Raw genomic sequence first — 24,514 nt, 5'->3', positions numbered from 1 at the left:
ATTGTTTTTTGTCAAACACCTGAAAGTTCTGAGGAAAATAAATACCCATTTGTATCTACATTTTTGTTTATAACAACGCTACCCCAATGGTATAGTAGATATTGACTCTTGGGATGGAGCTGGGTAACGGACCACAATTTTGCTCCTGTAGTTCATCAGCTGAAACGGTTCGCTCTGTGTGCTCGCTCAGGGTCTGGCTATGAAGGCACAAACTAAGTGCACTGCTTAACTGTTTCTTAAAATGTCTGTGTGCCTTCAGCTCTGTTAACCACAGTTCCGAGCGTTTCTGAAATGTAAGCTATCGTAAATAGGGTCTAGCCAGATTCATTAGAGAAAGTGGTAGATGTTGCAGCTGAACGGGAGTTGAAAGCAAATGAGGCACATTAGCTGGCTATTTCAGCTGAGCATGAGCCATATCCAGCTGTATGCTTTAGTATTTCAGTCCAGCATTCAAGTCGTAGCCATGTACTAGCTGAATGTTCCCCCTTAATGTTTCAGTTTGGGGTTAATTGTCCAGTCTGCGTGAAACTGGATGTGATCCCAGCTGTCACTTCACAATTCCAATGAGGATTTTTTCTGTTAAGTTTTAGAGCACTTCATCTCATATGATGTCACACATTCTGTTCCCATTTTTAGAAAAAGCTTTTAACCCCGATCTTTAAGAGTCAGAAAGCAAACAAAACCTCACACTTGTCAAACCAATCTGGCACCCCCGAGGCCACCATTTTGTGTGCTCGGCATTAGCACGACTGCTGCATCTGCCAGGCTGATGCCCCTTCTGCCTCCGAGTCTGCTCCAGCGCTACACCGAAGGGCCCTGAATATTTAACCGCTATTGACGGGACGCTGCAGTTCTGCCCTGGCCCGCCATTTAACGCCGCGCACAGCCCAGCCGAGCCGAGCCGAGCTCAGCCCGCCTCCCCTCGCCTCACCGCGCCCGCCATGACGGGGGCGAAGCGGCGCCTCCCGCGCCGGGGCCGCGCACGCGCTTCCCGCCTCCCAGCCAGGCGGGGGCGCGCGGGCACCGCGGCACAGGCCGGGACCCGCCCGCCGCCGCCGTTGCCTCGGCAGCCGGCGGCGGCGGAAGCGCGGCCGCGCCCCGCCCCGCGCGCCCCCGCCGCGGCCGCCGCAGGGCGTGGCGGCCGCCGACGAAGATGGCGGACGGCGAGGGAGCTGCTGCGCCGCAGGACGGCGGCGTGTCGCCGGCGGGCGGCGGACGGCGGGGCCGGGAGCCGCGGAGTGGCGGCCGCCCGCCCAGCGCCCGGGATTTGCAGGTGAGCGGTGAGGATGGGGCGTCCCGCCGCGGGGCGGCCGCCTCGGCTTCCGGAGGCCCGGGAGGGGCGCCGGGCCCGGCCCGGCCCGGCCGAGCGGCCCTCTAAGGAAACTTCCCTCTTTTATTTTTCTTTTTTTCCCTTCTTTTGAGCCTGGGAAGAGCAAGAAGCTTCTCAGCGAAGAGCAGGCACTTCAGAAAGGGATGAGGAGTCTGTGTGTGCGGTGGTTGTCTCTCCACGAAGCTCGAAGGGCTCTCCTGAGACTTTAGTTAATGGGTTTTATTTGTAATACCAATTATTTCGGCACTTTTTTTTACCTTCTTCTGATCGTCTAGTAGGTGTGTCTGCATGAAAATGTCAGTCTTCCCAAATGCATGGACAAGACCTTTTTGTAGATTTCTACAGGAAGAGTTTTGACAAAGTGTGGTCACAGATGTAACACCATGTTGGTCCTTAAATTTTCATCTGTGAGCATTTTTAGTGACATTCACTCTTGTGACTTCCAGATTGGCTGAAGGTTCAAAATATTTTAGCAATAAATTGACTAGAGAAAAGGTGAAACTTGCAGCAACTATGTTCCTGTTTAATTTTACGTAATTATGTAAAAACATAAAATTTGTATCCATTTTTCTCATATAGTTATTACTCAGGTTTTTCAGCAATTCTTGTTGAGATCAACTTTGTTATAGTATGTGCCAGTTATGTTATCTGTGTTAATATTCTTGGTTCATAAGATTTTCAATCAGAAGATAGAAGTAAGCAGGCTTTTGGGGTAGATGATTTGTAATAAAACTTTAAGAACCAAAGAAATGCTCTTCTTAGAGTGGCGGTCCATCTAGCTCAGAATTTGATGTCTAATGATGGCAATAAGAGATGTGGTATAAAGAAAGCACAGAACCTTGACTATTCCCCCTCAGCATACCACAGTCTTTGAATTTGGGGTGTTACAGAATACGTCTTTGCCCGTTCCTTTTACCATCTGCTTATGGACCTGTTGTGTATGACTTTCCTCATTTACCTACCTAGAAGATGCTTGTATTCTCAGAGAAAGTAGATATCTTAGACAATTCCTTAAGCATTTTCTTTACTCAGTTTTTCTTAATAGCTACAATTCTTCAGTTCGTTTTTTCCCAGAAAATGCCTCATAATGATACAGTATTAATATGCTTTCCTTTTTAACAGCTTGTTTTGAAAGACAGATGGTGTTTCATTTTATTTTAATGTTTATTGCTTGTACATAAAACTGTAATGAAATTATAGCCCTGTAGTACCTATTCTGGTGTGTATGATAAAATGTTAATATTGTTGGCAGAGCCCAACCCAAAAAAAGAAAAAAAAAATCACATTATGGCACTGTGAAGACAAAATTTCCTTAATCTTGAGAAACAAAGTAGAATATTATTCAGAACAAAAGTATATGCTAAAAATAGCATGTTAGATGTGCATCCCACAGCATTTCTTAAAAATGAGTGTGCCAGTGGTATGGCAGCATTTGCAGTACCTTTGGGGAAAACTCACTTAAAGTATCTGCAGTGCTATATTGAATTCAAATTATTAAGGCTGAATTTGAATCTTCATTCTAGTACAAGCTTATTCAAGTTGCACTTTTCTCGCTTTTGTGTAAAATGTTTATAAATTTCATTTTGTACTTCTCAGTTTTAAGAGAGGGATGCACAGCAACTTTATTTCAGCATAATATTAGTGTGTAGATGTACATATACAAGTCTCTCCTGTAGTTCTGAGTCTAATACAGGCTGAATGTAAGTATCGAAGCAGTGTGGACTAAATAAATGCATAGTACAAGTTCCAAGTACGCTTGTATGATCATGTTGAACGTCATGCATTTTGTTCATAAGGCAGAAAACTGAATTTACGGAAGTAGTAGGGGTTCTCACTCTCATGAGGATATCTTTCTTTTTTTAAATTCTTTTTTTTCTTTGTTGCATTAGCTTTGTCTTATTTCTGCTGTATATAATTTTAGAGTTACAGGCTTTTAAGAAGATTCTTGTTTCCTGCAGTTGGCCTTGGCAGGGTTGTATGAAGATGAAGCTGAAAGGCACTCACCGTGTCCTGACAAAGCAACAACTACAAAGATCAGTAACTCAAGAGTACACCAGGGGTAAGACATGCTTTGTACTTTAGGAATGTGTTAATTAGGTATTGTATCAGCTCATAAACGTTTGAAATTTGTCATCATACTAGTCTTTCTGTACAAGTAGGAGGTCAAATAGAAATTCATAATCCTGAATTGTGAATCCCTTTAAAATCAGTTGCTGTCTCAGACTACTTTACTTTTAGGAGCCTCCATGCTGTATTTCAAATCACTCTAAACCCACTTTAGAAAAGATTAGATAATATTAAGATGCTGTAAGTCAAATGTAGTGTTACTGTTTTCACATAAATAGAAAAAAAAATTGCTGTACCAGAAAAATACTGCAGCTGTCCACTTCTTCAAAATTCAGCAAATCTGTGGATTGTGTGAAACCGGGTGAGTGAGCTGCTTTCACGTTGTACTTAGGTCAGTGCTATTTAAGTAACCAGTCCAATAAGGCAATCATTTTCATTAGAAAAATGATTTAGGTTCACTATGTTATGAGTGATGAGAAGAATAAGCAGAACTTCTTCGTTTTTCTGTGCCTTTGGGCAGAAAGTAAGGGCATGTTGGCTATAAAGCCAAGTTTTGCTGACATGCGGTATTTGCAGTTGCATAGCATTTAAAGACTCGATACAGTTTTAAAATTCCTAAAGGGAGGTCTTGGCGGCTCTTAATGAATTTTTATTTCATCTCTTTGTAAAAAGAGAAGTCTTTAAATCATTAGTACCAGTGAGGCCACAGTAAGTCTTTCATTTGGCTTGTGTTTCAGCGACTGCTGCCAGTATGGATCTCTGTTTCATAGATTTCCATCATCAGAGCTATACCTCAAGTACAACTGCAAATGCAGATCTTTAGAAAGAGGGATTTTAGTGCAAGATTTGTCACTTGGAAATTAATAGGTTATTTTTTCTGTGGTAAAATTATCTAAGATGACTAATCACTCAATTGTGTTTAAAAACAAATTAAGCAAACCACTGTGTTTGCCAGTACGTATCATGAAGTTACAACTTTATATTCCAATTCAAGAAACAGCTACAGTACAGTATCTGGAATACTTCCATGTGATAGCTGTTGGCAAACATTCCCTCTTTGTTGGCATTCATGCTGGAAGCAGTCTGAAAGAAGAAATGGCTGCTGTCTGTGTGATACTCAGAATAAGTGTTTTTTTTTTTTTAATAGACTTTAGTTTACTCTCAGATGAGTAGCATATTAACTGCAAGGAAGCATAGTGCTGCTCTTGAAGTCATCTGCTCATCTGGTCTTGCAAAATCACAGGTAGGGAAGGATGTCTCTGGCCTCTGCTGGAATAAATGCCATGTTATATAAGCTATCATGTTATAGAAACTCCAGCACCTTTAACAAAGTTATGACTGTTAGCACAAAAAATATAAGTCTCACAAAACTTACAATGTACAAATTGTACAAAGGGAAGAAAACGGAAGAGATTAAACTAATGCTTGTGTCCAGGACCTAAATCTGTAACAATATCATTTTTTCTGAGAAAGTAATAAAGAACAGATACTTCACTAGGATATGAAATTACATTGTTTCATCAACACTGATACTTTGATTAACAAGGTGTAGTAGCCAAACAAGTTGCCTAAATCTAGAGAGCTGCGATTGAGTAGCAGATTGTATGTATGTTCAAATCCCATAATAGTTGGCTACTTTTTCATATATCTTGTATTGAGGAGTTTTATCATAGAGTGATGTAGGATAGGGGTGTACATCTGTACAGCTGCTCCTGGCGCACTACAGGTTTGCAGACTATCTAGATTGTGCTCTGGTAGCTCATTGATCTGTCCCTATCATAAGACAGAATCTGATTTTGCATTTAATCATCTTTGAAAATGTTTCTAGGATCCTTATCGACAGGGATTTCCAGGACATCATCAAAGGAAAGCAGTAGTGACTAATACCTTCACAAAATCAGCTAAAAATGTTGTAGAAGGGATTTGTAATGTAATTGATACTGGTAGACTAGATTCTGCAACAGTTGTTCAGATTGCATATTACATTTATCTGTGGTACCAGCAGTATCATAAAGCAGAGTTCTGCATTCCCCAGGATACTGCAAAATGCTGTGCCATACGCACGCCTCTCCCCTCCTATTCTGTGGTAAGTATACATGAGTATGTACTTTGGCCAAAGAAGCGTGATGTGAAAATAATAAACTCACTTTCATTACATGAACAGATATGGGAGACCATCCTTGGGATGCATCTTCTGGAGGACTTTCTTTTTTTAAAAAAAAAGAATGCTTCATGTTGTTTAAAAAAAATATTATTCCTAGTTTTTGAAAAAAAAAAAAAAAGTTTCAGCGGTACTTATTACCTCTGATACACTGCGAAGTGCATCTGCTAGATATGCTTAAATATTCTGTTTTATTCTCTTGGCAGTCTTAAAATTGATTCTTTTAGAAGTCTGAGAAAACCAGAGAGAAGCATGAGCGATGACAAAGAAAACCAGAGGTATTGTAAAAACAATAGTCATTTAACAATTGTGAAAGTAACTTTTTTTTCTGATGTTGATTTGTTCCTTCTCCCCATTTTTCAAAATGACTAAAGTAAATAGTAACTAAAGGGGTGCTATGTCTCTTATTAGAGAGGGTGTTGGAGTATATTAGCTTTATACTCCTATAATAAAAACTAAATTTAGCAGAAACTGGCTCTAGTGATCTAAGGCCAATTTATACTTGAATAACTTACACTTGGAATGAAGAGGGTTTTTTGCCTTGTCATAAACCTCCTGAGTGGTTTTGTATATCCCTTACTCAAATATTTGATTATTTCCTCATTGTTGAATTCTTATCAGAGTTCATATTTTTTTCATCTCCTTACCATCATAATTCTTTAAAATTCTTATATCTAAAGATATTCCACATAAATGTCAGTCAGGATGATAAATACAGTCTTGTAAATAGAGAGGAGAGATGGTATTTAGGGTTTGCCAGTTATGTGACATTGTAATAGTAGCATGGTTATATGTGCTTCATACCCACTGCTGCTACTGAGTAATTGTTGAATGTGGTGCAGTCAACCTAATTTTGAAGATATTGGCCGTGGTAACAGTTTCAAATGAATGAATTGATTTACGTGGCTCCGAGTGGTTAAGTCACAAACTTGAGGAAGGCTGAAACCACTTACTTTATTAGCTGTTAAAGCTGCATGTAATCGAAGAGGAATCAAATTCTCAGGTTTGCTAGTTTTTTGTATTTATACATAGTTTTGGGGGGGTATTTTGTTTTTTTTTTTTTTCTTTCTTTAGTATCATTGGTGTTTAGGCATTCATAGCCCCTTCCAACTGGAGTATCTTGATCTTCATAGTCAAACAAATGTAATTTTAAAGAGAACTATTTGTAGTCCCACTTCTGAATGTGAGGGCTATGTAGCAGAAAAAGGTAGCAATTTAGCTTTCACAGCAGTTTCTGCAGACTTTAAAATGCCTCAAAAGGTTAATTAAATAATGTTTCAGAATATTTCAAATATTGGCAGGAAAGAACTGGATCTTTAAAAAGATCAAATTTTGGCACTGTTCAGGTTTTTCCGCAACAGTTTTATGCTCATTCTGCCAAGGCAGTGTTAATTGTGAATCTGTATTCTAACCAGCCCAGGCACAGTCCCATGCACAGGACCCCCCCTGAGGAGATCAGTCTTTCCAGGAGCTGACGGAATCCACATAGGATGAGGTGTGTAAAGCCATGGCTGCATCAGGGCTGTGTTTGCTTGATCTTGGCTCCTAACCTCTGGGGTCTGTTCCAGAAGGCGCTTTGGTAGTTTTCTAAGTGTAATGTCTCTGGAGCAGTGCTGCTTGGATTACTGGGAAGGTCAGAACTAAGTGGAACACTTTTGTAATTAGAATGGAGAGGTTTTGTGCCAGAATTTGTCTCTGTTCGTTAAGGCTTTTAAGGGGGAGAGAAAAATGATGTCCAGTATATAAAGCATTGCCACTCATGAACATTACCATTCTTAAGATTTTATTCAGGTGACTCAGAATATAGAGAATTACAGATTTCTGGGGCTTCTAATAATCCAAGTAAAATTGTTGCTGAACTCTTCAAAGAAGCAAAGGAACATGGGGCTGTCCCATTAGATGAAGCCTCAAGAGCATCTGGTGATTTCAGTAAAGCTAAGGTATGAGTAAAAAGGTATTTTCCTCTGTATTTTCATTAGGCTCTGAAACTCATATAACCATGTGAGAGCAAGTATGTCTTTTTGTGGTTTGAGAATAGCAGAAGATGTGATCAACACAGTTGTATACTTTATCTGTGTTCAAATTGCTTGCTCTAGAAAGTTAAGGGGGGTGATTTCAGAGGAATCTTTAAAAATCAGGCTGGACTGGGACTATTTGCTTTATTTTTAGTTAAGATTGAAATTAATCAACTGTAGTTGTATCCTAATCAAATTATCTTTTTATATGTTGAATTAATAATGTTTGAAAAAGTGCACAGATCAAAAACCAAACCATGTCATATAAAACCTGCATAGCCTGATTATAATTGCTAGTTCTAATTATCCATTTACAAAGCATACAATTTAGAACAGTGCATTTGTTTTTATCATGGAAGAAAGTTTGTAGATGCTTTTATTTGCACCTAGGTAAATATCTTAAAGTGTTTCAGGTATTCAGCTGTGAAAGCCTTTTTGTGTGGGTTTTCTTTTTTTTTCAGTCATTTTCTGGTGGTGGCTATAGATTGGGTGACTCATCACGAAAGCGTTCTGAATACATATATGGAGAAAATCAAGATGTAAGTAAAATGCTGAATAGTAGAAAGTGATGTCTCCAACAGCTGTCTGATTAATAATGCTTAGAACCTGAAAAAAACAGTATTATTGTAACTATGGCAATGAGAAAAACTAATATCTAAATGAGTAGAAGTTAAAGTGTCCACAAAGACAAAATATTCATTTGATACATAATATTTGCATGAGAGAATTTCTGGGCAAAAGGGTTGAATGATTAGATCACACATGCAAATTTGTGTTGCTGGAAGCATTTTGATCTTCTGAGTTGTGAAGCAGAGGTTAGAATTAAAAGCTTTATTTAATGGGAGAGGAGATAAGGCCTGTATGAATTCACAGCATTGATTTGCATCAATTAAGTATTTCTCAGCAACTAGTAACTTGTGTCTAATCTTTTCTTGTCATGTATCAATAATAGGCATATATTTTCTAATATATGAAAATACCTATCGGCTGGATATCTTTACTGGGCTTGGTATAGATCACATTCAAAAAACCAATCAATCTCCAAACAACTTACTGAAATTTATGATTTAGGAAAGCAATTCATCTGAATGTTAGATAATAGTACAATTCTATTTTGCATCACTTACCTTTTTGGTATTGTTGGGACTGTACAGGTAATTGAACTGGGGTTGCCTGTAGCAAAAGCCAGAGCAGTGGAGGGATGCTTGTCCAGATTTCCACATACCGCCCTCATTTTATTTAAACAAGTTAGGGCTTGAACTAAAGATTTTATTCCTCCAAATGTGTCCCAGCTACCATAAATACAAGCTTGAGCATGGTGGCAGTTTTGTGAATGTCTACTTTACTTCATTGAGACAAGTGCTCAGAAACAAAATTCATCATAAATACCAAAAATAACTTTTAGCACCTTGAAGCATTTTGTTAATATTTAATGGAAATTAGTTTTCTTTAGACACGATCCAAATTCAAAACTGTCTTCAGTATTGAAGTTAATGTAAGGTATACTTTTTCTGAGTGTGGAACCTGATTACTTAATGGCATGTTCACTGTGTCTTAGTTTTATATCAGCTGTGTACAGTTTATGCCAGGGTCTTTTTTCAGCAAATTATTTTCAGTATAGCATGGAATGCAGGATTCTTCTTCTATTGCAGTTTGAAATTAGAGGAAAAGGCTCTAATTAGAGACAGGCTCCTAGGCCACAGCTGTAAAAATGCTGATTTCACTACTTGAGAAACAAAGCAGAAAAAGTCATTCCTTGTCTTTGCTCTTATCTTTTGCACGTTTCCATGCCTGTGACTGACCGGAATTCACTAAACCATTCACTAAACCATTCCGTTACAGGAGATTAAATGAATGACTGACACTCTCACCCTATTAAGCTCTTCTAGAAGCAGGAACAAAAATGAGTGAGGCTAAAAGGTATGATTCAGGCTGGGGTGTGCTGTCCAGGCACATTAAGAGCTGCCGCATTCTGCAGTTGCTCTGAGAATGGTCAGCTGTACAGAGCCAGAAATGTGTTACAGCTGGATTACTATAACTGGGGGCAGGGCTAGTTTTCTGAAGGAAAGTCAGTTTTACTGGCTGGGGAAACCTAGTTGTGCAGCTCGGCTCCAAGGCATTAGTTGCAGGGAGGAGAAGTGTTGAGAGCTGCAGACTCCAAGGACTGCAGTGTCTCCAGTGAAAGGTTCTGGCTGGAGGCAACAGGCAAGACAAGAAGGGAGTGAAGGAAGCTATCTTCAGGATTCTTTGAGTTTGAACTGAATGGAGATAGTATCAGCTTTATTAGAACTCAGCACGTAAGGGTTTGGGAGGAAAAAACAGTTTTTACTAGAACTGGTATATCACCATTAATTTATCGTTTTATGGATTTATTTCATGGTTTATCAACAACAGATATTTATTGTTTTTAAAAGTAGTTGCAACACTGTAAAGCTCAATACACGTTCGCCATGTATTATCTGTCATGTCAAGGATAGTAAGAGCATCTTTTTCCCCAAGGGTAAAAGTGGTCTTGGTGCAAGTAGTAGCCTATAATTGTGGTTTACTTTTCTGAAAATTCTAACAATGATAGTCTAAAACATACTGCAGTGTTCTGTCCTCTTTTGTCATGTGCCTTCATGTTTGAGTCTGCTACCAAAAACCTGTGAGAGATGTGTGGTTTTATATATATATACATGCACACACACACACATATATATAATATGTATTTTGAAATATTTAAATTATAAATCTATATTTTATAAATATTTGTATGTATATAAAAGTATTTTTTTACTGTTTTTGCTTGATAGGTTCAAATTTTGTTAAAACTGTGGAGGAATGGCTTCAGTTTAGATGACGGAGAGCTGAGATCCTATTCAGACCCAACAAATGCTCAGTTTCTTGAATCTGTTAAAAGGGGGTAAGTTAAAATCTGTAGAGTTTTTCGATTCTGGGTTTTTTTTCCTTTTTTCTCTTTTTTTGGAGGTATGTCTTTCAACTGAAGAGAAAAAAATACTTTCTCCTCAAGGTTAAAATTATTAAAAGCTTCCAGATTTTTTCCCAGAAATTGTTCTTTACACCAGATTTTTGCCTTTTTTCCTTCTTCCCTGTCTGCAAAACAGATTCTCTATTTGTCATCAGATTCATGAGATTTTTAAAATTGGAACATTCTGTTTCATTCTGGTTGCTTAACTCTGGATATTACTTTTAAAGGATGGTGATTAGTTTTACATTTTCTGTCAGCACGCTCTAGGATTCAACTGTTAGCTCGGTGATTTTATTTGCCTTTTAGTTTTTCATTTCATCTGTTGTTTTGGGATGAAATCAATTCATAAAGCAATTGGATGTCTATGACCTTTAATGTAAACCTTAGTATCAACTTTTACTGTATCCTGTGAGGTTTTTGTGTAATTTTTGTAGTGCAATTCAGAACATAATTGAGAAACTTCTTATTTCTGTAATTAAGAGAAATTCCTGTGGAACTTCAACGACTGGTTCATGGTGGCCAGGTTAATTTGGATATGGAAGACCACCAAGAACAAGAATATGTGAAGCCTAGGCTGCGTTTCAAAGCTTTCAGTGGAGAAGGGCAAAAACTTGGAAGGTAAAAAAAATACTAGGTTTTCTTTTCTGTTACATCTATATGCTGTTTCAAAAGCTCAGTTTAATCCATTAGAAAACTTCTGGAGAAACTGATCAGATGACAAAATCAATATAAAATTATTCTGTACTACATATATTTCAGACCAATTTGACAATCACCAGTAATCATGGAATTTTATATAAAATCTTAACAAAAGTTGAGTTAATTTATTAATTAATTTGTTATGTAAGTTAAGTTAATTTGTTTCATCTCCTGGACCCGCTCACGGACTAGAGGCCTTGTCCTTTGCCTGCGTTCCTATGGATATGGGATTTCTCTCCTAGTTCTTGCCTATAACTTTTTAACTTTAACCATGTTTAAAAGGGGAGCAGAGGAATCTGAAAAGTGATTAGTACTACTGCACAGATTTCTGTCTAGATAGAAGAATGAGACTTAAACAGTTGTTCCTCATTTAGCGGGAAACAGGCAAAACTTAATTGTAACGGGATGTTGGCCAATGAGAACATACTTGATTCTGGATTAGGTGTAGTGCATGCTGTGCATTGTTGCTGGGATCATCACAAGAGGAATTGGAGATGCTATTGCAGCAATATGCTCATGCTTGACTTAATGTTTATGACGGTATTTTGTATAGAAGCAACTCTAATATCTTTTCTCTAAAATGAAGCAGTAAGAATACTGTGTTCTGAAATGTAACGTCATATACAAGGCAAGTCTGTTCTTTAAAAAAGGGAATTAATTCAATAAGCTTATTTGGATTTTTTTTTTTTTGATCCAGCATGTAAGTGTACCATAAGTTATATTAAAATGTCTTAATTCTCACTAGGATTTAGTTAAAACTGTGAATGAGGCCACAAAAATCTATAGTCGGAGCTATTTTTTAGAATTGGATAGCTAGAGAAATTGTGTATGCTCTCCTGGATGAAGTAGTATTAGAAAGCCAAGCCTGGATTGTGGGAGGGAAGCAACTTAACCTCTGGCTGAAGCTCCTCGACTTACCCTAATTGTAATGTCACCTCTGCCTACAGTATATAATTATGGATATAGTAAATAAATTGAAGTTTAATGATGTAGAAAAGCTTTTTGTCTAGTTCTGTTTCATTTGTAATCCTGGTACAAGAGTAGGCTGATGCTCTGAAAACTGTAACAGGTGTGTAGTGTAGCTGATCCTGTGACCGTGTATCTCAGACGGCTTTATTCAAAAGGTGACCCTAATGTGTGCATCTCCCATAAAAATGTGACCCCAATAATACCAGTCATCAGCTTTTCAAAATAAAAAGATTAGAGGCTTCATAACACCTTTCCCCAGCGGATTTGTTATTAGTTGTTGAACTGTATGCACTTAACTTCTAGTTTTCTGTTCATGTAATACCTTTGTTTGACAGAAAAGGGTATTACTGGTCTGCTTTTTCAAGTAATTTAATTCCATCTACCTTATCTTTTTAAAAAATGAGACAAGAATAACCTGCAATCAGTGATCTAAAAAAAAAACAGTAGGCTGTGGTAGGGATGACATAGTAAGCAATTATACATGGTAACTTCTTCAATTGGACACTTATTCAGGTTATTTAAAAAAAATAGATAGGGAAGATGGAAGATTTTTTTATAAGAAAGATTTATAAGAAAGGTTCTGTATAACAAAAATTGTACACCTGCTGTGTGGCTTTTTTGTGCTGGTGGCTTGCGAGTCTTAACGATGCAAGAAATTAAAGTAGAAGCCAAAAGATTATCTCTAGTCAAGTCTCTTTATTTTTTATACTAAACTAAATAAAATTCCAGTCTCAGTATGTGGTAGTTTCAGTTATCCATTGGTATTGTATGTGCTCTAAAAAGATATGAGATGCTCAGACTCTCAAAATGGTGTTCATGAAAGCAGTTACTAAAGCAGTTTGGGTCAATTTAGTCCAGTATAATAGCACGTCATTATTTTATAAATATGATCTATAAGATAAAACATATAAAGCTTAGTATCAAGGACTCATTTTATTCTCTATAAGCATAAACAAAGATGCAAATATAATGATCTGCACAGCTGTAAGAAAATATATATAAAAATTTGAAATCAAACTATAAAAATATTCTTTCTGTCTCTGTATTTAGAAAGGTATGCATAAATAACTTTAAGAATATTTTCATTGCTCATTTGTATTAACTATATATATTAGGCATTCCAATGGAAAAGATGCTAGAACATTCTTCAGTTCTGCTTACAGCTCTGTTCATGACTCCCTTTTTCCCCCCTCCAATTCTCTAGCCTTACACCTGAAATAGTCAGCACACCTTCTTCCCCAGAAGAGGAGGAGAAATCCATTCTTAATGCACCTGTTCTCATAGATGATTCCATGCCAGCAACTAAAATTCAAATTAGATTAGCAGATGGAAGCCGATTAATACAAAGATTTAACCATACACACAGGTAAATTGATGCCACATCAATGCAGGTAACCGTAGCTTATTTTGATAAGTTTGTGTTTTATCTTTAAGTAAATATCAGCAATGCATCCAAAGGGAGAAAATCTAGCTCTGCTGAAGTGTTACAGCTCATTTTCACAAGAGATGCACAGAATTCCACTTTCAAAGTCTATGTAATTGGAAATGCAAGGTATTTGATTCAGGTCAAACTTCCCTGACCAATTATGTGTCCTGTGATTTGTAAAGAGACAGGACCAGCCATAATGAGTGTCTGTTTAGGTATGAGGTCCTGTTCTTAGGGCAGCTCAAATATGGGCAACCTTGCTATATTGTCATCCTTAAGTCTGTATAACCCCAAGTCCTTCCTCCTCGGGAGGATCCTGGGACTGACTTGAACGATGATATGAGGATGCTTAATTGTAAGACATCAGGAAGTGTAGTTTGAACTTGGAATGTAGTCCATACTACAGGCAGAGAAGTGCTTTGGCCCATACTCAAGAACACCAACTTTCTCATTATATTTGAGAGCCTACGACAAACAGGGCGTAGTTAATAAGTATAGGCTGCAGCCCATACTGAGAAAAGTATATAGGCATAATGTGCTTATTTGCAATTCTGTCATTCTGGTGTATAGACCAGAGATAATACTGAGAACCAACCTTTGTTTTGTTTTAGATTTTAGATTCCTCTCTGGAATGGGTGTGAACTTGATGGGGTTTTAGATCTGTTAGTAGTCTACTGATTGGAGTTTGCCATCAGTTTTATCAATGTTGGGACATTGCCACAAATGGTATTGGCCAACCTGTTTTATTTGCCGAAGAGGTGGTGTTGGTGCAAGGTTCTGCAAAGCTCTGCTTTACACTTGCTGTTCTGTGTGGCTGAGGGAACTTTGAGCAGAGATTTGTGCAGTGATTCCACCCACGCTCCAAAGTAGGTTCAGGCCAGCCCTAGACCTAAATCTTTACCATTGTGTTAGAGGGCAGCTGACACTGAGGTTTGTGTCCTGCAGCAAAGGTGAGCTTACTGTGGACCCAGTCCCATGTTAACACTATTACATGACTTTGAGAGTTGAACTGTTTTTTATTGGTTTAGAATAAAGGCAGAGCCAAAGTGCAGCTATCTTTACCTGAAAGCATATGCAGACCAAAAAGAGCCAATTTTAGCTAAGATGGCACTAGTAAGGAAGACGCTGCAGTAAATGTCCTATTTTAGCAGGCCTGATAGTACAGGCTTTTCCATCCCAGCATCTACTGGAGAAATGACTTAGCTGAACAATATAGCTGCTGGGAAGCATCTGTAGCCATGATGGGTTTTTGCCTCCCTTGAAAACTAGAGGTGGTAAACTTCCCAGTAAGAGTGGAAATCTCTAGCCAAGGGTATATTGAGAGAAGCTTGTTTAATCATTATTACCTTTCTCTTGGATGTGGATTTTTTTTCGTTATTCTTGCATATGTATGATCAAAATCAGCTACTAAAGTGTATTGCGTATATCATAAGTAACCATATAGAAGACTGATAGAAAGTTAGTCAGTGCTTACTTGGTTACAATGAATATGCCTACTTATTGGTTACAGTGAATCAAAGAGTACACTCAGCTTACTATTTTTGGTGAGAAATATATATATATTTTAATCTATCAAATCCTATATAATTTTCATCCTTGTCTTATAAAGATAAATGACTTATGTTATACTGTTGCTGTGGTTGTCTTATGAACAGTTATATTAATTATTCCATTATTAACTGAAAGTAAGGGAAACCTTGTGTTTTTCAAGTATATTGCTATTCCCCTCTACTTTCTCATCACTGTCAACATATATTATCAGATTCTTCCTTTCATTAATACTTTAGTCTCTTTAGCATACACTAATTAGTAGGGATGTTTTTTTTGACAGCTAATATTTAAATTATTTGACTTTGTTTAATTTTAAAGAAAAAATAAAAAGCTTATCAAATAAATTTTTTGTTGTACAACTTTTATTTTTATGATTTGAGAAATTAAGCCATGAATTCGGTTTTATTTTTCAGTTTTTGTAAGCAAGAAACAGAATTCTAAGCTACTACAATTAGTCATCTGGATCAAAGTGGAAGAGTTAAACCAATAGGATATTTTAAATGGTTTAGTTTCTTAGACAATTCTGTGTACTCTCGTCTTGATATTCAGAGATTTATGCAAAAATTAAATCATGCACGGTTTTCACGTCCATATCCTTTCCACAGGATTAAGGATATTCGAGATTTCATTATCCAGTCCCGACCAGCATGTGCAACAGCTGATTTTGTTCTTGTGACTACCTTTCCAAATAAAGAGCTAACAGATGAAAACCTGACGCTACAAGAAGCAGATATACTTAACACTGTGATTCTTCAGCAATTAAAATAATCTTACAGCTATTGGTTCAACGTAGGGAGTGTGCTGTGTTGTCATAGGAGAGTATTTAAGAAAGGTGAAAGAACAAAAGATTAGTGTCCCTTTTTCCCCTCCCCACTGCCACAGATCAGATTTTTTTGGTTTAATATCTTCCAGCTATACCATATGTAATTTTATTTTATTTCAATTTCTCAAATTGTTCAGTTTTTTTAATGTTAAAATTAAGCTTCCCTATGTTAGCAAATTTCAAACTGTACCTTGTACTAAATGTGAATGAGAGATCACTTTCTACTCTTCAGTTATTTTGGGTGGGGGAGAGGTGAGCATTTTTCTGAAGGGAACAGTATCTTTTACTCAGCTGATAAGATTTGCACTGTAGAAATGTTTTATGCTGCATTGACAAACAGCCATTTGAAAACTTAGCTTTTAGGTTATGTTTACCTTCCAAATTGTATTAATATTAAAGTATTCCATTTTGTAGGTTGAGAGATAGTTAATGGCCTAATATAAGTTTTGTATATTCTGTTTATAGTGTTTCATTGGTGCAGTATAACTATTTATATTCTACATTTGACGTAAGTTTCCCTGTGTCATGGCCAATATGAATCAGTATCAAGAGATGCAAAGGTCAGCTGTTGCAGACTATGTAATAGATTGCTCTCATTTGTATTCTAGTTGTTCTACTTGTGGTGAAAATAAGGATTCTTTTTTTTTTTTTTTTTTCCCTGAGTTAGAGAAATGGGAGAGACCATTGACATCTGGAGAAATGCTGTGATTCAGATTTCGTGAGAGTTGGCCTGTGGTCACTTTGAATTTGAATCGAGCCTTGTGCAGCTACATAACGCTTCACGTGACTGGTTACTTCAGTAACTCAAAAAAAACATTTGTGTACACAAACACAGAACCTGTTTTTGCACTTACGTGCACAAATGTAGATATTTTATTTGGTCGTGTATTTTTGACTTGAATGTCAGGTCTTTGTATTTGGAATTTTGGCCAAAGGCATTTTGTAGTATTCAATGGGGATTTGGTTGTGCAACTTTCATTATACTCTTCTGGAAGCTGTATGATTAAATCCCATGATTAATCTTTGAAACTGTATATTTTTTCAAATAACTTGGCCCTACACTGCTGTATGCAGGTAGGAATCTTACATTATGGAAAACTGGCAACTGTGCTTTAATAGTATACAGATTTGTAATATTTGTAGCTTTATATCAGATGAGTAGATCACACTCTGAAGGAGAGTAAATGGGCTGTATTTCTTGTTCCAGTGTATATGTTAAAAGTACTGTCTTCACTGATTTATTTTTTTCTGAAAATATCAGCATTTATTTATCTATACTTAGCTTATCATTGGTCAATATATTTGATTAACATTACACTTTTACCTCAAAGTACATATATTTATGAGTAAATTTTAAATGTACATTTAAACGTGTATTTGAAGTCCTATGTTTTATAATCTGAATATCTGCATGATTTAAATCAATTCTTTTCATGTGCAATAGCAATTAAACTTTTAAGCTTAAAAGACCATAGGCAACATTTTATTCTTCCCAGTTTATGTTGTGATGAAGCAGTGGTTTTGTTGCGTGCCAAATTCTTAAGCCTAAAGGGAAAGGAATGGGCATTTAATATGCATATATTTTATATGCTAACCCTTCTCTATACAAGAGCAGAGGCCAAAGTCAGAGTAGTTGTACAATTAGCATATATTAGCAACTATGTCATGCTGTTCTCACTCTTAGTGACGATCTCTCCTATAATAAATGAACCAAGGAAGAGCCTGCAAGTACTCAGAGGTGCTATTGTTAGCTTAGCTGCTTGCACAAAGCTAAAGCTCAAATGATTTTTAAATGTCATTGTTCTGCAAGGAGAGTAGACTGGGATGCTCCTTCCTCTTGCTCATATGATTTAAGGCTTACAAGCCTTCGAGTGGGCATGCAGCATTCTACAGGCAGGTGAGGGAGTGAGAGCAGCAAGTCTGGAAATAATGAATACTGAATTCTTGGCATTCTGAAAGCAATAAATTTCTGTAGTTCCTATTGGATGGCTACAGTTAGAATGGGTTCCTGAAGAGATTAGAACTAGAACTGGTCTCATTCAGTTAATCATCAATTCATAATGCATTGATAAATAACAGTAGACAGCAACCGTGATGAAAATTTGGTAAACTAACTGTCAGATCAACTGCATCCGTAGACAGACAAACATTAAGTTACAAGTCTAGAACCACCAATTACAGAAGACACTAGCCTGGAAAGTTGTGATTCTGAAAAGTAGGTGGACAGCAGAATAGGAAAATAATGCAGCAGAACTATTTGCACTCTCTGGAGATTTAGAGAGTTTGACTTTTTGATTTGGGAGATGATTTTAACCTCTGTATCTATCCTTGATGAGTTATGTGTGCTAGTCCTGGTTCTTAACATTAGAAATTGTGTACAAAAATCAATGAAAAAGATTTAAAGATTGAAGAAAATATGTTGAAAGAGCTTATTACAAGTAGGTTATCAGGAAGAAAATGATGGTGGAGATGACTTGAGCACTTATCTTCAGAAGATGTGGAGGGGAAAGTATTACAGAAGTCTGTAGAAGAGAAAAGCATCTTAAGAATTGGAAGCTTGAAAAAAGTGGTTCAAATACTTTCAAAGCAAAAATAAAACACATTTTTTCTATAGTTATTGAATGAACCAACAATGAAAGTCAATTTCACTGTGTTCTGTTTTCATTCAATCTTCATTGTTATGCTGGCTTTTTGTAAGATGTCTTAATTATTAACACAATTTATTGGGGGTTTTGTTACTTAGGCAACAAGGTAAAATTAAATGGCTTAATATTTAGAAGCAATTTGCCTTGCCTTGCCTAGCCATACTTACAGTAAACAGATTCTTAGGTTTGATGCAGAAACAGTTATGAAATAATATATCCAAATTCATCAAAATGCCAAATTTCTTTATGGGAAATAATTTGCATATTTAAAGGCTGGAAATGTTAAATTCATCTTCAGTATTTTCATTACAGACGCTCTAAAGTCTGCTGAACTTAAATATTTAACAGAATTGATGAACAGAAGTTGTTCATGTAAAACTGAAAAGTGGGAATAGTATTCAGTTCCGGTCTGTTTGTTAGTAGCTACCTGGTTTTGAGTTAAATGCTTATGATTAATAAACTGCACATTTGGCCCCTTTTTTGAGGAAAGATGATATCTTATTCTGAACTGGACTAAGGTAAACTGAACAAGATGGTCTTAATTGTGGAATTAAACTTTCCTTTAGGGAATTATTTGGGAAGAGCTATTACTTTATATTCATAAATTCACTTCAGACCAACTTAATTTGTTTATGTAGGTAAGCTCTTAAACCATTTAAATATTAGTGACTGAGTACTCCCAAAGGGTAGCACACAGGAACCACTTTGCTATATCGTGCATTTTGTTAAGTTTAAATAAAATAGATTACTTTTGTAGGACCGTGAAAATTGTGTTTAGTTTGTGGATTTCTTAGTGTCTTACTAGGTGCTGATATTGAAAATTTTGATTGTCATCTTTTTTTTGTCCAAAAAAATACAATTCCTGTTGTTTACTAGATCTAAAAAATAATAAATCAATGAGTATATTATTGGTTTCTCCAATTTTAGCTCCTAGTAAGTCTAAAAATTGCCAAATAATTTCACGTGGAGGACAAATTAAGTTTACTTCAAAACTTTACTTCAAAGCCTTTCTTCTTTCAATTTCTTTATCATAAAACCACAATGTAAAATAAATAAAAGCTTAACTTGGGTACATTAAGCAAATCTGGATTGTCCAATCTTCACCCAATGTCACTTTTAAATATTGCACTTCACTTGCTTGTATTTAATGGATATTGATAGATGAGCCTCAATTAAAATCATATAATCAAAATTTAACTTCTCTTTGTAGTCAGCTTCTGGTGCTGGCAGAGAATTCTTGCCCAGGGACTGCAGCCCTCAAGGTTCTCAGAAGGTCAGCTGTTTTCCCTCAGGTTCACAGTTAGTTACCTCACGAATTATTTCTTGGCTTGGTTTATTAGCAAATAAAATTCAGTTAGTCATTTTGTATTCCAGGCTGCACTAGGCTTGTTTTCTATTCTATGTTGTCTTGATAGTTCACATTTAATTTCTTATATAGGTTATCTAACACTTTTGAACTTTGACTCCCTCAGGGAATGTTAATCATGTTTGAGGTTTACTAAGATAGTGCTTTTTGTATTCCTGTGGTTGCATACCTTAGCCTTTGGAGGATTGTTTTGCCTTTTTTTTCCATATTTTTGTAATATCATGTGTTCCAAATTAAGAAGTAAAGATTAGGTTGCCTATATGATGCAGATATGGAGCAGGTCACACTGTCAACAGATAAATTTGAGAAAATTGGAATTTTGAAAAAATTTTGGAAAAACTTTAATTCTCCATGTTTCTCCTCTAACCTGCACTGACCTCTTGCATTCAGTAACTTTTACTTGTTATTTACACAGCTAAACGTTATCTGTGTACAGAAAATCCCTTTAAGTTCCATGTCAGAGGCTTGAGCCTGCACATTCTTATGCTCCTATGTAATGTTCCTGTATGCTCCTAAGTAATTCCCTAAAGACAACTTGTCTACATGTGGGCACGTATGAGAATAATTAGCTTCAGGTTTAATGCTGCGATCCTTAGCTTTTTGTGGTTAGGGCCATGTTTCTTTGTGTGTTTACAATTTCTAATGGGTGTTGCAATCTTCTGGCCTTACTGCAATATAATTTTGAAAAAATAATAAATCAATGAATATATTATTGGTTTCTCCAATTCTAGCTCCTAGTAAGTCTACAAAATTAACTGTTATTATTGCAATTAAATTGTCTTTTTCATGGATCTCCAAGCTGATGCATTGATGCATGCAATTTATAGCTTCATTGTAGAGAAAAATATATGGAGGAGAATTGCTTGTTTTCTATTTCTTTCTGTTTTGAAGCGGTAGTTCAGTTTTAGCTGAACCCTTGAAGTCAGAACAGGCCAACCTGGCAAGGTCTGTTTGCCTTAGTTGGCTGTATAGGCTTTATTACCCAATCAATCTGCTGCGCAAGCAGAGAAGGTAGAGGTGACCTGGAGTCAGGGATTTCCAAATAGCCTTCACTCATAGCCAACGCCACCAGTAAATACACATTTAGTTTTATTAATTTTCTTAGAATAGTAGCATGTGCAAGCTCAGATAGTGCAACTGAATAGTATTTCTACAAGTATGGTAATTATCTCAATTTTCCTTCTAGTCTACCTCTACATGGAGAAGTTTACAAGCACTATTTAAGCTGATAATAGCAAATCAGTAGGGCAGATTTTTCCTTTCTTCTCTCTCCTCTATCAAGAATGACAGAAGAAGTTGATTGTATCCTGTATCAGGTAGTCTTCTGCTAGCAAAAGTTACACACGTGGCAGGAAAAGATACTGCTGTCTTACCCCAGCTATGGTAGCATTCTTTGAGCTTGCAGTTTACATTTCCCATGTTGAATGATTGTTACTCTTTTTTCATAAATATCATACTTCTTCCTTGTGTTCTTGTCTATTTGAGCATCTGTAACTGAAATTGAGTCTTCTGACATTTTCATTCCATGCTTTCAGAGTTAAAAATCTATTACGTAGTGCCTCCATTCACTTTATTTGACCTTCAGCAGCTAATCTACTTCATGTGTTAGACTGATGAGGAAGAGTGAGTAATGCTTTGCTTGGGTGGCTACTTAGGCTGATCATGTTGTAGTTTCTTTTCTACCTAAAACTTACTTTCTTGAGGCTAGAACACAATAGATTGCATCTCAAGGATCCATCTTGTTTGCCATAGCTAAGCTAAATTTTCCCAATCAAAGAACCTGAATATCTTGTGTGCTGCTTCTCTGTTGCTGTTACTCTGAATGTATTTGTATCTGGCTGTTTCTCAGCCCCTCTCTGGCCAGAACAAAGCCCTTTAATCTATAGGGAGAGGAAGAAAATGCAGGATTTGTTTTAGAAGCATGAGCTTTTTCCCCTTACACAGAACAAACTAAAATATTGTAAATGTGAGGGGTGTTTCCAGTGAAGCTGGCTGCAAATATTATAGTAGATATAAGAAGGGAATGGTAAGGACAAAGGGTTAAGGTTATCAAGAGAGTAGGGGGTGCCTGGTTCTCACTTAATAGTAGATTATTATAGGTCGTGTCCCCCCCATTGCTTTTCTGTCTTTTGAATGTTAGGATGATGAAAAAAGTTGCTTAGGGCCTCCCTCTTTCCTCACCACTTTTGACTAAGGGGACATTTACCAGCTTTAACCTGAGGTCAGAGCATTTTGCCAGTATTTTTGACTCAGTCTCATAGTTTCATGCCAGTAATGAGATTTTAGTTGTTATTGGAGCTGATCTGTCAACCAATGACATGCCAAAACCTGCAGATAACACAGTCTGTGGGAGAGCTTCATCGTCACCGTGGTGGTGGTGGTGGTTTTTTGCTTCTGATTTCCTAAAGTAGACCATCGGTCTGGATTCCTGCAGAAGTTAACAGAGGGTTATTCTCGTTCTGTGAGCCAATAGAATCTTCTAAGTGAGGAAGTAAGGAAGAGCCAAAAAAGCTCTAGCAGAAAAATGTGACTTTGCTTATGAACTTTTCCTGAGCACTGTATCTGTCCCTTGAAGTTTTTTTTTCCCTGGTTGCAGTATCCAGAGACTGGGTTAAAGTAGGAGTGATGAATCATAGCTTGCAACCTAAATTATTCTATCTCTTTGAGTTCATTCGTACCTCAGAGGTCTTTCACCCTACTCTCCAGAGTTAGCAAGGAGCAAATAAATCAGCTTGAATTTAAATCTGTGGAGTTGGAGGTGAGAAATACTGAGTAGGAGGTAGTGAATGACTTGGCTGAGGAAAAACAAGCAGAAGTCCCCAAATCTCCATCTTTTCGTTTTAAATGTGCATCATTTGTTGGGATCGTTGGCACCTGTGACAACTCTTACAAGAGGGACTTGATACACAGCAAACAAAGTGACGATCGGTGACTTCACTTTGTGAATAGGAATTTGATTTAATTTCTGACACATTTTAAAATAAACAAAAGATATAGCTCTGCACCTAAGCTTTACTGTAGAGGGTTTATGCAACATGCATCTCACCAACTGATTTGGACAGAAAGGCTACTGTATTCATGAGACTGCATACCAAAGTGTAGTGTCAATAGAATGGAACGTCTCTATGTAGTTTGATGGATCCATATTTGTGTGTTCAGCAATAGATATAAATCCATTCTTGGAGTCCATCCTGATGCGTGCCTCTCTGGGGATTTTAATTAACAGAAATATACGAAGCCACTTTCTGCTCTCCTAGTCAAACATATAGAGGCAACTTTCAAGAACACTGCATATTGTTTTTCTTCCTATGGAATTTTTAGATAAAATTCCTGCTGACATTGATAAGATTGGAAGTAGACTGATCCCCTAGTGATTTGGGCAACTTTTAGTACAAAAGAACTCCACAGAAATGTCTTTGAAATCTTTTCAAGGAAAAGAAGCTGTATGAGATTTCAATATATGAGTGCATAGTAAAAGAAAGTTAACTAACAGTTCTATGGTTAAAATAGAAAGTGCAGAAGTTCTAGGTACTGGCAAAGCTATGAAAAGAATTAATTTCAGAAAGAATGGGATAGAGGCCTGAAGCAAAACAGTCCAGAATCTTCAGCAAATCACAACATCTTGACAACTGGTGCAGATCAAGTGAAAAATGTTTCATATTTTAATGCTTTAATTTGAAGTAATATTTGAAATGAAGTAGCTTTTTAAACAGAGAAAAGAAAATAAATGTTTCATTCTGAGCAGAGTGAGAGGAAAGAATTAATCCATTTTTGGTTTGTTTTTATTTCCAGCCCTAACAATTTTGGAAAAAACAAACCAGATGTAATGATTTTGATAGACCAAAATTTGCTCTTTTTTTTCCCACAAAACATTGGTGGCCAAAATGTTTTTCCAGATCCGTGTGGTCTTGACTCCCTTGGCTTGTGCACAAAATCTATGATGTGATGCCTAAACCAAGAACAATATCTCTTCACAGTGCCCTTTCAGAGTGTAATTCAGAGCAAAAGTCTTTGGGACAGATGTATTCTTTTGCGTGATCAATAGCTTGTGTTTCTGTAGAAATATAAATTTCTTTTAAGAGCTGATGGGCCAAAACTGAATTCAAAGCACGCGTTCCTTTGAAAATCCTTGAACTGAATCCCATTCTCAGAGTTTCAGAGGCTGACACTGACGTATGAGTATCCTCCTATATGCATTTACATAGGAGAAAAGTGTCCAAGCTTCTCTTCTAGTCAGTGGAGATGCAGGGCTTGATTAAGTTGTCATAATGAGATCTGAGAAGTCTTTAGGTGTCTAAGATGCCGTGAAGTTGACAGATTTGACTTACAGGAAACATATCTTTATGAAGTGACCCTAGAGATTGCATGGAGTACCACAGGGCATTTCAAGTGGTTCTAGACACCTGTTTGTGGGCAAACCTCACCAACTTCAGTCATTTAAGTCTACCATTTTGTTCATTTCACCCTGAAGTAGACACCCATACTTGGGCAGCA

At 36.9% G+C, this 24,514-nt stretch overlaps 1 protein-coding gene across 2 annotated transcripts; it reads left to right on the top strand.

The window, feature by feature from the left end:
• The first annotated feature begins 1,124 nt into the window (after positions 1-1,124).
• UBXN2B (UBX domain protein 2B) lies at positions 1,125-17,233 on the top strand. 2 transcript variants are annotated; one of them, XM_085313567.1, is made up of 9 exons: positions 1,125-1,273; positions 3,289-3,389; positions 5,765-5,836; positions 7,339-7,498; positions 8,035-8,112; positions 10,366-10,475; positions 11,022-11,159; positions 13,414-13,575; positions 15,792-17,233. In XM_085313567.1, exons 1-9 carry the CDS (start codon positions 1,154-1,156, stop codon positions 15,952-15,954), a joined length of 1,104 nt encoding a protein of 367 aa, XP_085169693.1. In that variant the 5' UTR covers positions 1,125-1,153; the 3' UTR covers positions 15,955-17,233. The 2 variants fall into 2 exon arrangements, with proteins under 2 accessions (XP_085169693.1, XP_085169694.1); XM_085313568.1 differs by having other exon boundaries at positions 13,414-13,600; positions 15,792-15,848.
• The last annotated feature ends 7,281 nt before the right edge of the window (positions 17,234-24,514 follow it).

Source organism: Rhea americana, unplaced genomic scaffold (assembly GCF_003343005.1).
Source record: "Rhea americana isolate MKP2758 unplaced genomic scaffold, rheAme1 scaffold_39, whole genome shotgun sequence".
NCBI lineage: Eukaryota > Metazoa > Chordata > Aves > Rheiformes > Rheidae > Rhea > Rhea americana.
Note: the sequence above shows the minus strand (reverse complement) of the source record. Positions and strands in the feature narration are given on the sequence as shown.

Bases quoted from the DNA above. Each gene is read 5' to 3' on its own strand.
- UBXN2B (XM_085313567.1), top strand. From the start codon at position 1,154: ATGGCGGACGGCGAGGGAGCTGCTGCGCCGCAGGACGGCGGCGTGTCG. The intron at 10,476-11,021 runs GTAAGTTAAAAT...TCTGTAATTAAG, and splicing joins CTTGAATCTGTTAAAAGGGG to AGAAATTCCTGTGGAACTTC. The intron at 13,576-15,791 runs GTAAATTGATGC...TCCTTTCCACAG, and splicing joins AGATTTAACCATACACACAG to GATTAAGGATATTCGAGATT.